At 46.6% G+C, this 16298-nt stretch overlaps 2 protein-coding genes and 3 non-coding genes across 5 annotated transcripts; all 5 read right to left on the bottom strand.

The window, feature by feature from the left end:
* Positions 1-2560: 2560 nt before the first annotated feature.
* On the bottom strand, positions 2561-7477 carry C3H18orf32 (chromosome 3 C18orf32 homolog). Its single transcript, XM_006265563.4, has 3 exons — positions 7386-7477; positions 5652-5893; positions 2561-3467 (listed from the first exon to the last, which is right to left on the bottom strand). The coding sequence occupies exons 2-3, from the start codon at positions 5865-5867 to the stop codon at positions 3393-3395; spliced, it is 291 nt and encodes a 96-aa protein (XP_006265625.2). The 5' UTR covers positions 5868-5893; positions 7386-7477; the 3' UTR covers positions 2561-3392.
* A 2637-nt stretch (positions 7478-10114) lies between these two features.
* RPL17 (ribosomal protein L17) lies at positions 10115-15844 on the bottom strand. The gene is made up of 7 exons (XM_014593956.3): positions 15797-15844; positions 15323-15375; positions 14807-14847; positions 13568-13702; positions 12108-12206; positions 11263-11454; positions 10115-10205 (listed from the first exon to the last, which is right to left on the bottom strand). Exons 2-7 carry the CDS (start codon positions 15360-15362, stop codon positions 10158-10160), a joined length of 555 nt encoding a protein of 184 aa, XP_014449442.1. The 5' UTR covers positions 15363-15375; positions 15797-15844; the 3' UTR covers positions 10115-10157.
* LOC132249693 (small nucleolar RNA SNORD58) lies at positions 11681-11745 on the bottom strand. The gene has a single exon (XR_009461259.1). It is a non-coding gene; the product is annotated as a small nucleolar RNA SNORD58 (small nucleolar RNA).
* Positions 12278-12345, bottom strand: LOC132249694 (small nucleolar RNA SNORD58). The gene has a single exon (XR_009461260.1). It is a non-coding gene; the product is annotated as a small nucleolar RNA SNORD58 (small nucleolar RNA).
* On the bottom strand, positions 14641-14705 carry LOC132249695 (small nucleolar RNA SNORD58). Its single transcript, XR_009461261.1, has one exon. It is a non-coding gene; the product is annotated as a small nucleolar RNA SNORD58 (small nucleolar RNA).
* Positions 15845-16298: the final 454 nt, after the last annotated feature.

Here is a 16298-nt window from a genome sequence, read left to right as displayed (position 1 = left end):
CCCGAGCCTACATGGCTCCGCCGCCGCTTCTGCTGGCTGGTGCTGATCCAGCTGGGCTCCTCCTGTCCCCAGCAGCACGTGAGAAGCCAGCTTCAGCTGCGTGCTGCTCCGGATGGGACAGACCCGCTCGGGTCGGCACCAGCCAGCAGAGGTGGTGGCGGAGCTGTGTGCTGCTTGGGACTGACCAGCGCAGGTAGGGGGAAAGTGCAGCTGAGCCCCTGCTGCTCTGGCTGGGCTCATCCTGAGGTTCATTTCATGTTTGTAAAATGCTTGGAGAGCCCCACATAGATGCACTGAATAGAAATGCAAAATATATTTTGACTTATTTGGTTAGCACCTTGGGCTGAGATTTTCAAAGCTGAGTCAAAAGGCCAACTTCCATTAAAATGAATGAGATTTAGAGGGCTCCAAATCCTTTATGACAACTTTGTAACATGCCTATCTACCCTTTTTTGCAAATCTCAGCCACAGTTTAGAAGCTCAGCCAAAGAACATAAGAGCTTCTGAACATGAGAGCATAAAAAGTGCCATGCTTGGTCAACCCCATGGTCCATCTAGCTCAGTATCCTGTCCCAAACAGTGGCAGAGGTGGATGCTATAGAGGGAGAGTTTTGAACTGGTTAGACCCATTTCATTGTCACTTCCTGCAACTTAACTGGTATCAAAGGTCATGTAATATCACTTCCTGATGTGATACCACTTCCTGCGAGGTCTTTGAATATGGCTCGCTGGCCCACTGGGTGATAAAAAGTTTGTGATCCGGCCCCACATTCAAAAAGGTTGGACACCCGTGTTCTAGTGCAACTCTACTTACAAGCCAATTCCTAAAAGCAAATTTCTAAATATAATTTCCTAGCCATCATTGCCCTGTGCCAGATAAAGACTATCAACCAGATTGGGCCTGCAGATGGCGTGGACACTGCCCATCTGGCATGCTGGCCAAAACATTTGAGCGCCACTTGTCTAGCCAGGCCCTACTTCACCATTTATTCATACTTCTCAGACAGTTCCCTTCCCTTCTTAAGGGACCACACCAAGGCTCTTTGCCCAGCCTAATCCAAACCCAGCCATCTGTAACCATCTCAATCTTCCCATACTTGTTTCCTTACCTGGCCAATCACAGGTCTAAACACCTCCCATCCTCCCCAAAAGAAACCTATCTTCCATGTTCCATCCGTAGTGTCAATTACTCAATTCCCACCAGGCCAGCTAAGGCCAGTACTTTTCATTTGCAAGGCACTTATTTTCTTCTCCGGAGAACAGAGATGCAAGAGAAGCTACGATAGCACATTTACGACTTATTTAATTTTTTGCCTGGTTCCACTGGTAGTCCAGAGAATTTGGTGCCTGGTCCCACTGCAGAGAAAGTCCTAAATAGCTCCTCCATGGGCAGATGCACGCTTAGAGCCCATGGCATTGTCAAAACTGAGACTTGTTGCTTTGGCTGTTCTGTCAATCACCAGTATATTAAGATTTCTCAGAGGCAAGTTCTTTTTATGAAAAGGCAATAGGCACATCCCTAAAACCCTAAATCCAAAGACAACCCAGCCACTAAACATCAAGTCCCTGTTGCAAAGCACACTGGCACTGCAGCTTCTCAACAAAACAGCTATACGATACTTATGGTATTGGGAAAAGTGAATATTTCCCACTAATTTCATTCGTGGAAGGAGCTAAAACATTTTTTTCTTTTAAGTTCCACCATACAAAGTCAGCCTCAGATGTAACCTGAATGGAAAAAAATCTTAACTCAACTGGGTTGAAATCAGGCAGTTATCTCTTGCTGAAAACAGGACCTAAGATGAGAAGCACTGGGCAGCCTTTGGAGCAGGATCTTTTACTTGTGCTAGGCTATAGTACACAGACCGATGGTTGAGAAGACTAACAAGAATTAATAGTAATGTATTTTCCCCCATGTGTTAGCACAAAGTTGTTTAGACCAGATTATTTTAAAAGGAATCTCATAGTTTCAGTATCCCAAGAGACAGCTTACACATCACATACTAACTAATATGTTTAGTGGAGGGAATGATAATACTAATCAGCTTTTCCTGCGATTCATTTGTTCTATTGCTCCTAGTTACCCTCCATGAACTATGTAAAATAGCTCTAAAACCTTGTGAAGGATACAAGCACTACACAGGTAGGAATTATAACTGCAGACAACCTATTTCAAGCAAGCCATAGGTATTAAATGACCCCCTGATGGAGAGACTTGACCTATACATTGTAGTTCTCTGAACATTCTCTAGTAATAATGCAGTGTTCAAACTGGGTTTTTTTGTTACCACTATACTATATATATATAAAACCTTATCTCCTATTCCCTACTGAGCCAAAAGAAGCATCCAATTCCACAGGTAGATTGAAGAGCAAAAGACAACAGGAGGGTGTCTTCCCAAATCTGACAGCAAGCTAAGACAGGAAAAAAACAACAGTTTTATGTTGTTCCTCATGCTTGATACCTTGTCTACATGCCTCAGCTGTTTCCTATTCTGAAACTACATGTATAAAAAAAAAAAAATAGAAACTAGAAATACTCTTATGAGAAACAAACCGGTATTTTAAAACATTTTATTTCAATGTATAAGTTAAACAAGCAGGTTAAACTGATTTCATCTGGAATAATTTAAAGTATTACATGGAATGGTACAATTTTGAACTGCTTCAGCTGACACATGAAGTAATAGTCCTTTCATGCTATGTCCCTGCCATTCCTCTTTAGAACAGAAGTGTGCAATCTCTCAATGCTGAATAAATAAAGCGAAGAATCAGGACCTTTTTTTTGTTTGTAGTAAGCTAAGAAAAGCCTGCATACACGGCACATCCTCTAACTCCTTGGTGATTTTCCAAAAAAAGCTACCTGTATCCATAATTCATAAATCTTTAGTAAAGGCAGGGAGTCCTTTAGTTCCTAAAGTGAAGAGCTAGAACACCTCCTTGGAGATAAGTTCCAAACTATAGCAGATATAATCCAACACTTGAAGCCAATACAGAATAAAACAATGAGATTAAACTGAATGCAGGATTCAGGAGGTTGTATAAAATGATGGATTCTGGATATATCCTAAGGCAACTATGTATATATCTGATATCTACAGTGCAAAGCTGCATTTATTCATTAAAAAAAAAAAATTTTTGCCTAGAATCTAGCTGTCACCTGAAGTGCACACATGGGAAGAATTTCAGTGGGAAAAATGCAGTAAGGAATAAATATTTTTAAAAATTTCTCAAACATTTTAAATAGGAACCTGCTAAATACTCCTTTTAGTGGCAGAGGACACTTCTGTACTACTCATCTCTCTTCCATCTAGATTAAAGTGCAAAAAAAAAAAAAAAATCTCCAAGAGCAGTATCACCAGTTCATATTGTATAGGAAGGAGTAAAATCCTTTAGTCATTCTTCTTGTCAAAAACCTCTGCTGGTCCCTTTGCAGTGACTCCATTTGCAACACCATTGCTTTCAAACTGAAAATAAAAATACAAGACAGGAGATAAATCTTTCAATCATGAGATTAAAGGCAAAAATCAAATTTAGAATGCAATTTTAGTTGGGGAGAAACATATTCAGAGACAGCTTCGGAACATCTACCGTAATCCAAGAGAAGTTTACATTGGTAGCTACTGCAGTCAAAAGCAATTATTTAAAAGGTAACACAATAAAATGGTAGGGGAAAAGAGTACAGAAGAACATACACAAATTTTTTTGGCTAGCGTAGTGTGATTTTGATGAGAATGATAACCATGAAAACAGCTGAACTGCACTGACATTCTTACTCATTACCACCAGCAGAACCAGGTAAGGTAATTTAATTCTATCCTATTCTGCTTCATGCATTAAAGCAGGTGTGTCAAACATGGCCCTCATCCAGTCCACAGAGCTATCACTCAGCCCGCTGACTTTACCCTGTCCCTGGCTGGGATGGAGGAACTTTCCTATGGCAGCAGCCAAGTGCTCATGCAACAGCCATGGTGCTGGAGCCACCAGCAGCACTGCAGGAACAAGCCTGGCATTACAGCTTGTTTCTGAGGCAGCAGCTAAGCACCCACAATACCCGTGCTGCTGGGGATCCAGTGCCCACCTGGCTGCCAAGCGTTGAGTGAAAGCAGCAGCATTGGAGCCCCATCAGCACTGTGGGAAGAAGCCAGGCACAGCAGCTTATTCCCACAGTTGCAGCCAATTGCCTAAAATGATGGGCTCCTTCCCACCACATCTGGACCAGCTGCAGTGGGCACCACATACACTGGATCTAGCATGTGGAGGTCTATGCACACAATCTGGCCTGCAGGTAAGGCCAGATGAATTTGACACCCCTGTATGAGATGGTCATCTAAGATCTCACTCTTCCACTAATAGAATCTTCAGCAAACAGAAGTGGAATAGAAGTAACATCTCTTGAAGATATTTGTTTCCTCCCCAAAAATCACAGAGCTCAGACAGGGGAAATTTACTTTTTCAATTTGCGAAATCTGTACCTGGTTAAGCATTTACGACCTTTTCTTTCACGTATAAATTTAACTCCCAAAACCCGCCGCACCTTTGGCTGTAGACAGAAGTGACAATTTTCACCTGATCTGGCTACAGGAAGCAGTTTATAGCTGTGACCAAACACATGCCAGGCTGCAGAGAGCTTCAAAAAAGGTGAAAATCTGACCCTTCATTGCATGAGGTATCAGATGAAAATGTTTCAAAATATAGTGTCTTCTCTAACCTGTCCATGGAGATCCTAGACTGGTGCTGCTTTTAGAAAGGGAGTCAGGGGAAAGGGAGAAGAAAATTCAGTCTGAGGGGTTTTCAGCCCCTCCTGGAGGGTAGGGCAGGTATATTGAAGCCCCCCCTTTCCCCACCCTGAGGTGGGGGTGAAGGCTCCAAATAACCCACCCCACCCTTCAGCACCAGCTGGGGAGCCCCAAGAATGAGCTCTTTGCTGCTGTTCCCCACTCCCATTCAGAAAACAGCGAGCACTGGCAGACAGCCATGGCCCTTGCTACAGGAACCTGGCTGCAGGCTCCCAGCCCACTGCTAGATTCCCCTCCTCGCTGGAACCAACAGTGAACTTCTGTTTGGTCTGGGCAAATGTTGTAACTCAGAGCAGTTTGAACAAATTGTTCTGAGTTACAGCTGGGAGCTGCACTTCCGTCTGCACCCTTTATGACTATCAGTTTGGATTACCGCAGCTAGCTCTAGTGGGGGCTTCCTTGTTTAGCTATGACTAAGGACCTACCGAATTCCTGGCAGAAGTGAAGTGAACTGTGGCTCCTTTAATTTTGCAGGTTCCCCCTGTCCTGCCTGGCTGATTGGTAGAGGGGTCCTACTTGTGGCTCACTCCTGTTCAGCAGAGAGGCAAAAACTGCAGTTTTAAACATGGCCCTGTTTTTGCCTTCTACTGCCAATTGGCCTCAGACAGCCCTGCTGTTTGCAGCTGATGGGCAGGGAGGCAAAAAAGGCACCGTGTTTAAAACTGAGATTTTATCTTCCCTGCTGATCAGGAGGGAGTGATGGGGTCCTCCACTAATCAGCGGGCAAGGGGAGGGGAGGAAGAGGTGAGGCGCGTGTGGGGAAACATGCAAATTAAAGGAGCTGACATGCATTCTACTTCTGCCATAAATTTGGTAGGTCCCTAGCTATGACCCTCTTCCAACATATCTTACCTTATAAGGCCCAGAATCATCCTTCTGGTCTCTTTTTGTAGCTACAGTTGCAGTACTGTCACCGTGACCTTGTTTTGTGGTCATTGTTTCCTGTGCTGCTCTCCTGGGCCATAAGCGCTTAATGAAAGGTGAAATTATAGGGTAGATATATGGCTCAAGAAACTTCTTGTAGACCCAGAGAAGAATTGGAATGACAATGCAAGGAATGCACACCATGGCTCTTCTTGATCTGACAACAGAAGCTGTTGATACAAGAGAAAAAATTTAGGATGATGGAAAATGGTATACAATAGACTAATAAGTAAGTGAAGGTTGAGCAGCAGAAAGAGAAATTAGTTTGTTTGTTGTTTTTAACACATAGCTTAACACGGTTGACAGAGGAAAGCTATGTTAAAACTTCAAGGAACTCAGTCCCGCCATTCAATTACGAGGGGGCTTCTGTCACAGCAAACAAGGCTCCCTCCATTTTGCTGAAAGCCCCGGGTTGATATTCCCGATGCTTCGACAACGTTTTCAGGCTAAACCTTGTTGTTTTGTTCTGTAATTGCAAAGCTGAAATTGAGTGAGAAGTTCTCTCTGGAAAAGAAATATTTGCTGAATGTAAGGCCTTTTAGTGGTGGCCTGAAAGAGAAACAGGGAAAAGCCTCCTCAGTCAACTCTGTACAGCACAAAAATGCTCGAGGGTATAGTATTTCATTTGGATTCTTCCTTTAACCACGATTAAAAATCTTTGAAATATTCTTGTAACCAATTTAAGCCAGATTAAGGTGCTAGGTGCCAGCAAGTCTTCCTGACATCAAATAAAGCTGGGAGGGCTCAGCACCTCCGATGCCGAGGCTGGCGGCGTCTCCAGCTGAGCAACAGAGAACTCGGGCGTCCCCAAGGCAGGTGTCTGAAAACCAGGGCAACATCTCCCATACAGCACAGCTTCCCCAATACGAAGCCCAGCAGCACTGCTGAGTTGGTTAGCTGGAAGGTCTTAAGATATTCAGCAAAGACATGGCAGGGGGCTCCATGACAGTATTGCACCCGCTTGCTTGGCAGCTGCCTCTGCCTCAGTCTGGGGTTAAGGTTATGACCGATTTCACCTTTGACCTATTAATAAGCCCTGCCACTGACTGGGTCAGACCACAGGCCCCTTTGCCCAAGCTCCCGTGTCGCACCAGCAGCAGCTGCACCGTGGAGCTGTTGCCACAGGCGCGTATCCGGCGTGTTTTACAGACACCGCCAACAGGGCGAGACCCCGGCACGCGCCCTCCTCTCCACCTCCTCCCTCCAGAGCCTCCCGCCCAGGTGCCGGCTGCACTTCTCATGCTACAGGACAGGCTGGCAACTCAGGCCGACCTTGACAGGCTCACAAGATGGGCGGATCAAAGCCCAATGACATTCAACACGGAGAAATGCCCGAGGGGCGTGGGACTCTCCAGCCTGGAGAAGTGATGGCTGGGGGGGCCTTGGTGGCAGCCTGTGAGTACATGGGGGAGCGCACCAGGAACTGGGAGAAGGTCCGTTCACCGGCCGCGTGGGCGGGGGGCTGGACCGATGATCTCGCCAGGTCCTTCCAGCCCCAGGGTCTATGGAGTCTACAGGGTCTGAGGTCTATGGGATCTATAGGGTCTAAACACCACCCGGCCACGGCCGCCACCTCCCGGCTCGAGCTGGGCTGGGCTGCCCACCGAGCGGCGGCGGCGGCGGCCGAGGCTGACAGAACTGAGCCCCGACGCGCCATCTCACCTCAGCCACCGACGCCCGCTTGCACCGGAAGCCACCTCTTCACTTCCGGAAACCACGGCTTCACTTCCGGGTCAGGGAGCGCAGCCTGGGCACCAATGGGAAAGCGAGGCCCGCGGGTCACGTGCTGCGTGGGGCGGGGTGCCCCCCTCTCCGCCGCCGCCTGACGCCAGAGGCCGGGGCTGGCGCGGGTGGGGGCGGGGCTTCCGGGGTGGTTCCCGGCCCGGCCGCGCTCACACACGTGCCGCGTGCGAGACATGGAGATCGGCCGCGCGCGCAGCGATGCGGGTCACACCACGACGCTGTATGGGGATGCCGCTGCCGGGAGCCAGGCGGCTGTAGGCAACGCTCGCGTCGGTGGGAGGTTTCTGTCCAGCTTGCATTTGTGGGGGAGCGCGTTGGAAACGGAGGTGGCTCCAGGGTTGGAATTGGACAGGACTTCGCGCCTTTTTCCTCCCCCTGCAAAGCACGGCGGGGCCTGGCGCTCGGTTTCCTTGGTGGCCGAGGGACTGAGGCAGGGGCAAGAGGGACCTAGGATCTGGCCCCGTAACTGGCAGCTCTTCCATTGACGCCCGAGGGGAGGCCGGCTGAGCCCCCTGTGCGGGCTCTGCGTGCCCATCGCACCGGAGCCAGAGACGCTCGTTTGCTTGCTTTCCGAGACAAATGGCAAAACCCTGTTTTGCCACACTTGTCGCGGTTGCATTTTGCAGGAAAACACAGGTGAAGCTCAGGCAAAGTTAAAATGCTGTTTAAACGAACTCCGCTGTCTGCACAAAGAGCAGCTGCGCGGCTGTTTCTAGGGCTCGTCCTCTGTTCTGCGCTTCGGCCAGCATTTATCGCAGACAAAAAGAAGTGCTACGGCAGCGAGAGGCTCACATCACCATTGCTGCACATGGGGTACCGCTATCCTAAAGCACAAAAGAAATGACCTATTCAGCATCCCAGAGACCAGCTGGTTCTCATAGACATTATTTGTCCATCATCAATTAACATAATTGATGTTAATCAATAAGGAGAGGCTGAAAGAGCTGGGCCTATTTAGTCCAGGGAATGATTGAGAAGAATGATTAGGAGCCTTCAACTACCTCCAGGGGGTTTCAAGGGGGATGGAGCTGGGCTGTTCTCAGTGGGGGCAGGTGACAGAACAAGGAGCAATGGCCTTAAGTTACAACAAGGGAAGTTTAGGTTAGATATTAAGAAGAACTTTCTCACCAGGAGGGCGGTAAAACACTGGAACAGGCTACCCAGAGAGGTGGTGCAATCTCCACCCTTGGAAGTTGTTCAGACCTGGCTAGACAAAGCTTTGGCTGGGATGATCTATTTAGGAATGGTCCTGCTTTGAGCAGAGGGTTGGATCAGCATTTCTTAACCCACAGGTTGTGACCCAAAAGTAGGTCACAAGAATATATGAAAGGGTCATGAACAAACTTTAAAAATAGATTATCTTTAAAGAAGAAAAATGGGGGAAACTGGCTGCTTCCCCCCTCCCCATCCCCTGGCCCCGCACAGAGCGGGGCTGGGGCCTAAGGGCAGGGAGTAGCAGATCAGGAACAAGGGGCACTGGGTCTGAACTGGCCATTGGCTTTTACAGATGGGTCCTGGTACAAAAAAAACCCAGAACCACTGGACTAGATGACCTCCTGAGGTCTTTTCCAACCCTTACTTTCTACAATTCAATAACTAAACATGAATAAATGGAATGTTGTTGAGTGTTGAAAGGTGATGACATTTCTCTCAAATAAACATACTGAAGTGCAAAGAAAAAAAATTTACCAACTGAATTTATTGAAACTTTTTTATGTCTTACCCTTACTGTCAATTTCAAGGCTTTACAGATTATTTCCAACTAAAGTGGTTGCAAATTTAAACTGTTTGTGACAAGGATGTTAGAGGAAGGAGTGTGCTTTAGGAATCCGCAATGGCAGGTTGGCAACCTATAGCCCATGGAGCCGTTTCATGCAGCCCTTGGACCTGGGGCTTCTGTTCATTCAGCAACATTCAAGGGAGTAACAATTCAGCAGCGTGGGGGTGGGGGTGTCTTACATGGCAGTCACTCTCCCCATGCCCTGAGAAAAAGGGAACTTGGTCCTAATGCCCACCTTCTGACCTAACTGGGTGATGCTTTAAAGCAGGAATGTGGAACCTCTGGGCCCCCGGTTGGCTGGGGACTCCATTTCCCAGCAGCCCCTGCCTGCATGGCTTGTGCTGGTCTTCACGGAGACCTCAGCCTCACCTGTAGCGCATGCAACAGAGCAGTGAAGGTGGCTGCTCGAAACAGGCAGCTTGCTCCAGAGCCGCCCTGTGGCCTCCACACTCTGGGCAGGGGCACACATGCAGAGGACTGCAAGGAGCTGATGCAGAGCCACAATCTCCTGCATGCGTGGCCCTGCCCAGACCATGCATGTTACAGATCATGGCTCCAGAGCAAGCTGCCCACATTCCCAGCAGGTCCAGAGCAGCCCCTCGTGCTGCCCTGCTGCTGGTGAGACTGAGGTCTCCATGAAGACTGGCACAAGCCATGCAGGCAGGGATGGCTGGGAAATGGAGTCCCTGGCTGATCAGATCAGGCCCACAGGCCAGATGTTCCCCTCCCTGCTTTAAAGGTTGCAGACCACTGCCCAATAGCATAATAAAATCTTTGAAAAGAATAAACTGTTAGGCATGCTTATTTTTTTTTAACATTTAACAAGCAAAACTCTTAAAAGAATTTTTAAAAATAAATGCACACACAATCAGACTTTTTCTTTTTATTTATATACATCTGTTTCATCAGATTTACTCCCGAGCCATAAGCTTCTGCTTCTTCAGCTTCTTCTGGGATATCTGAAAAAAAAAAAAAGAAAGTGTTAGGAGTGAAAGTCTACACAGAACAGGGAGATAATGCCTAGTGATTCTCACAGCATTTGCTCAAAGTCACTTTTCTTTTAGGGAAGGAGGGATTACTACCACTGACAAGTTCTTACCGGTGATCCTGAATATGGAAAATTCCCCTATTACCTCCAAGAAACTTAAGGCATACCTGCACTGCAAAGCTTATCATCCCAGGTGGCAGTCCATTCAAGTGTGTCATGCTTACTATGCATGCTTTATCCACCTGAAGTAGAAGCAATGTAGCCCATTTCTGCAGTAGACTAATTTGCCTACCCACAGTCCTGTGCAAATGCACCCACACTGCTTCTGGTTCAGCAGGTAGGATGGGAGAGCAATCTGCCAAGTATGCAGCACACCTTCAATAATTTTCATAGCTACCCTACTGATAAAGCATAGCTGAATTTTGACTAGCTTCAGAATCTGGTGTTGCACTTGTGTGGCGTCAAGCACTTACAAAGGAATTAGTTTCACCTGTAAAATTTGCAACAGAAGCATGAAATATCAGAAGTCCTACTAGAAATCAGATGGTTACTTAAATTCAAATGACTTAATCCACTAAGTTTCTACTCTTTATTAAGTTTCTCAGGGCTCGTCTACACTTGAAAATCCTTTCAGAATAAGGGAAACTGTGAGAGCAATACACAACTATTCCTGAACAACTCCATGTGTGGACATCTTCCCACAGACTCAGTGTGTGTACGAATTCAGTTATTTAGGAACATTCCTTGCCCTAAACCAGAAACTGGGAAACAAGCTGAAACTATCTTTTCACTAGTTTTCAAGGCGGTTCTTCCATACCCTGCACACAAGCATTAAGGCCGCTCAGCAGGTATTTTGCTTTCATGATTATTCCCAAAGGTGTATCCTAAGATGACCCAGCAACCACATGATTTGAAAAACAATTTAAAAAGCCTCAGATTTTTTAAACACACTGACAAGAGTTCTGGCCAAATTTAGAGTTAAATCTGAAATTAAGTGGCCAAGAGTTTCACTACTAAATTTTTCTAACCTTTTTCTTTTGTGCAACTTCCTCTTCCGGTTTAGGAACAATCTGCTCCTTCTCAGTGAGGATCATCTCAATGTGACAGGGGGAACTCATGTAGGGGTTGATCCGACCATGGGCCCTGTAGGTACGTCTGCGCATTTTAGGGGCCTTGTTCACCTGGATGTGCTCGATTACCAAAGAATCCACATCAAGACCCTGAAAGAAATACAAAACAAACATGTAATTAATTCACACAAGGTCTGTTTTTGTCTATAAACCAAACAGCCTTATACCAAAAGGAGACAAACACTAAAAACCAGTATGTGGAAACAAAAACTCAAAACTAAATATCAAATACCGTTACACTTTATCTAGCTAAAAAGCTTTGTAAGACCTTAAGCATTTTTCTCAAAAAGGTACAATCTAAAATTTTAAAATACTGATGGCTCAGAAAATAGTTTGTTTCATGATTATTCCAAAGGTGTCCTAAGATAGTCATCACTGCCATCAAAAATAACTACAATTCAGTACTAAGCATATTTTAAAACTAAGCTACAAATTAGTAAGAGTATATCCTTAATTCTGTAAGTTTCAAAACTCCTCTCTGCCACACACTGTAAGCATGCAAGTTGCTAATTTAGTGCATAAACTGTGTTTAAGTTCTAAGCCTTCCTTATGTTTTGTTCCCAACAATTTGTGCAGCAGACAATGACAAACCAAAACCCCAAATCCAGACCAGAGTGCTGCAAGCTCTCCCTCTCTGTATAAAGTAAGTAATGTCACCTTTGGTTTTTAGTTCTCAGTTCAGGACTACTGGTATCCCAAGATACTGAACTGGCTCTACTGGTCGATTTGTATTCTTTGCTTACTTTAAGCTCAGCATTACTCTCGGCGTTCTTGAGCATGTGCAGTAAGAACTCAGCGCTTTTTTTAGGCCAACGGCCCTGTGTCCAGCCCCACTGCTTGGCCTGCAAGATTAAGATTCAGATTAGTTGTAGTTTTACTTAAAACAAAAACAATTGTCCATCTTTTAATAAAGGTTGCTCAGAACTCGAAAGTTCTTTTCATGGTTAATCCAAAGGTGTCCTAAGAAAGTCATCACAGCAACCACAACTGACCATACACACTATTCTAATTTTACACAAAATCCTGCCTGAATTCACTTAATACACCAAAATAACTAGAATTCATTTAAAACGTACCTTCTGCACAGTTGAAGTGCTCAAAGTCAGCAATGATTACTGGTGCCCTAGACAGCATAAGCAGAAGCTGCCAACTATGTTAAATCATGCTGTAGCTTACATTTTTAAGATAGGAATGAGCTTAGTCTGTGGACAGCTGTAACATTAAACAATCTTAAAAAAGAAAGGAGGACTTGCTATTTGGGAGCAGCATTACCTACTCTGATTTACAGTTAAGTCTGTCTGCTTCTTCACCAGAATAAGTGAACTAAACCTCTGTAACTCTGCACCTGAACAAAACAGGTTTAAAGTTATATAGCTCTTTAGCTCCATTTAGACCAGTACAGGAGCAAACAAACTTAACAGCTATAGTCAAACAGCTTGTACTGTTACAATTTAGTATTGGCATAATGTTTCTGCCCACATGCTCTCACTTACTTCTCACTTAAAATTCAATGCAGCAATTCCTCTCTTCACCATAGCTGAATACCCAAAATACAATCAAGTCTTCATCTTCTACATCAATGGGAGCCAACCTTTCTGGTAGGCATGCCACAAATTAGCCCCACACCCTCCCTGACTCCACACTCTGACCTCCTTCCCTTGCTCTCTCATGAGTGGGCAAAATGGTGGATCTGGCCAGTGGCCAGAATCCGTTTCCCAGCAGCTCCTGCCTGCACAGCTATCATGGCTCCATGCTTCCCAGGTCTCCATGGAGACTGGTCAGGAGCTGTGTGAGCAGGGCAGCCAGCTGGGAAGGTGGCCCCTGGGGCCAGGATCTTGCAGTCCTGACACCACAGGGTGGGGCCTGGGCAGAGGCAATCTGCCCTGTGGAGTCTCAGCCATTGCAGGAGTGTTGGGCAGTGAGGCCGGGACCAGTGGCAGTAGGCAGAAACCGCCACCACCACAGGGGCTGCTGGGAAATGGAGTCTGCCGCAGTCTCGATCCAGCCTGTGAGCTAGCCATTGCCCACCCCTGCTCTATCTTGTTCTTTTTTCTGCTCCCTGCCATGTTAGCCACCCTGCTGCTTGTCCCCTCCCCAGTCTGCTCTGTCCCACAGAGCTTGCTTATGCCATTGTGGCACACATGTTTTCTAGATAAGCTTTTGCTCAAAAGCAAACCTTCAAATTTCAAATCTCAGACCTCACCTGGGCACATCTACCAACTCCACCGTTGTACCGACGGAAAGGAACACACTGCTTCTTTAGGGTCACATCCTTCAAGTACTTGGTGGCTTTCCGGATATGCATGCCCTTGATAGCTTGGGCAGTTTCCCGAGTGTTCTGACAAAGCAAAGCACAGTACATTAATACGTTTCTCCAAAAGCTCTTCCCTACTGACAAATTAAAGTATGCATTTACATGAACACATACAAGTCTCTCCTCTCTGTACCCCTAATTTCTCTATAAAAATAAAACGTCTTCCTTCTTTCCCAGTTTATAAAAGAAAGGAGGTGATTAATCCAATCTTACTACTCCTGCTACATTATTGCAGAAACAGTTTAAAAGAAGCCAAGTCAGGGAGATTAATTTTGGGTTTTGTTTTTAGTGCAGTTTTGGTAAAGTTTTAATGAAATTTAGTACAGTTTAGTGACTCATTCTCTTCTCTCTGCAAAGAATTCCTTAATTCTGATCCGTCTCATGAAAATTACATTCTCTCAATTCAGGAGTCTCCATGCCCATTCCAAATAGCAGTTTTGTGATTCCACTATGACTGTGCTCTTGGTTTCATCTCAGAGGCAGGAATTTTCAAACAGTTAAATTCAAATCCACTAATCATTTGAATATACTTGCCAAAGCATTAAACACTAATATTAAGACAGGTTTTGGTGATGTTAAACATAACAGATAAAGAACATTCAGGTAGCTCAGGCACATCACGTTTTTCATTAACTACTTCAGAAGGAAGTAGCCAGAAAAAAATGTTCATGATAAAAAAGTGATTCCTACAGCCGTATTAAAAGTGATACATAGAAAAATAAGGGAACAAGGAAAAAAGCCACGCTGATCTCAAATCCGTATCAGGATACAAGCAGAAAAAGAAATTCACATTGCCAAACTTTGGAAAATAAATTCAAGAATTAAATTTCTATTTCTGTCTGTAAAATGGTGTAACAGTATCCAAATCCCAAATTTTTGTCATACAACGACAACAAACCAATTAAAGCTCCTAGATTTTTCTAAGCGGCACAGGAAGAAAATGGGATTGATGGGAGAAATGGGCTGCTCAGAATTCAGCTGTTTTCATGATGAATCCAAAGGTGTCCTAAGAAAGTCATCACTGCAGCCCCACAGCTTTTTTTCAGGCAGGAAGGACTCACCCAACACATTTCACTGTAGTTGTTAGTCCATTTGCTTTCAGAAAACTGCCAAACATGCTGCACGTACCTTAAAGTGGACCCGGAGGTTGGAGCCCCTGGACTTGCAGGCTGCGGAGACAAAAGGTGAATGGTTGCAATGTGACCTGCACTGGAACCAGTCTACTGGTGCCGAATCACAAGAAGCGAGGGCTGGAAGGGACCTCAGGAGCTTGAGTCCCCTCCCCTTCTCAAAGCAGCCCCAACTAGATCATCCCAGCCAAAGCTTTGTCAAGCTAGGCCTTAAAAACCTCCAAGGATGAAGCTCCCACCACCTCTGTGGTAACCTCGTTCATGTGTTTTACTACCCTCCTAGAGAGAAATGTGCTCCTAATATCCAACTTAAGCTTCTCTTGCTGCAACGTCAGGCCGTTTGTTACTCCTCGTTCTGTTTACATTCAGTGTTTCACCACCCTCCCAGCGAAACAGCTTGTCATCACACCCAACCTGCTTCCCCTGCTGCAACTCCTGAGCATCGCTCCTCGCCCGTCACCTGCCGCCCCCAAACAGCCTTGCCCCATTCTCTGCGCCCCCACCGCACACTCACACTTGGTGGGGTTCTCCGGATCCAGCGAGTAGCGCACCATTGTCAGAGCTTAGCTGCAGAAACACGGAGAGGTTCAGTTAGCCTCAGGCACCATCAGGCCCACACCCACCAGCTGCCTCCCTCCCCTGAAAATTCATCCTGTTTTCCCGGCGCGATGCGCTCAACACCGCTCACAAACCCTTGTCCAGAGCAGTCCAATGGGCAACTCACCCTCCCCTTTAAGAGGTGTTGGGTTCTGCCGACCTGCTGGGGCCGGGAGTGTGGCACATCCGGGTCCCTCGGACCCCCCCCCCCCCAGGGGCGCACAGGCGCATCTCCCCGGCGCCCCCTCGCCTCGGGCGCGGCAATACCGATGCGGGCAGCACCCCGTGGCCGCCCCCTCGCCGCCGCCCTGCGCCCCCCCCGGCCCCCACCGCAGGATGGCGCCGCAGCGCGGCGGATTGCACCAGGCCCAGCGCCGCTACCCCCACCTACCTCAGCGCCGCGCCAGGGAAGAGGAAGAGCAAGGCATGCCGGGAGACTTCCCGAGCACTCTGCGTCTCGCGAGAGATCGGGGGGGGGGCGGGATTTCAGCGAGGGAGCACAGTCAAGAGCCAGGCTGGGCGGGCGGCGAAAAGGAGCTAAGGGGCCGTGTCTCAAGTGCCGGATTCGAGCGGAGCGACCAGCTTCGCTCCGGGCGCGGTCAGTCTGCTCAAGGGGGTGAGCCAGACTCCCCCGAGCTGCCCCGCGCCGGAGTGGGGCCGGGGCCGCCCCGAATTGAAGACGAACCCCAGTAACTGGATGCAGGGATGTATTTGGCAGCTGTGTGGGTCTGAGACAAAAAGAAATGCAAAAACCAGAACTCTTGGTTCAGAAATGATACCTCTTATTAGACCGACAGGAATTGCAATTTCAAATATAATAATAATAATAATAATAATTAATATTATTATTATTATTATTTCTTTTCTTTTTTTTGCAATTTCTGTTGGTCTAA

The sequence above is a fragment of the Alligator mississippiensis genome, chromosome 3, assembly GCF_030867095.1.
Source record: "Alligator mississippiensis isolate rAllMis1 chromosome 3, rAllMis1, whole genome shotgun sequence".
Lineage (NCBI taxonomy): Eukaryota > Metazoa > Chordata > Crocodylia > Alligatoridae > Alligator > Alligator mississippiensis.
This window is presented reverse-complemented; position numbering and strand designations above follow the sequence as displayed.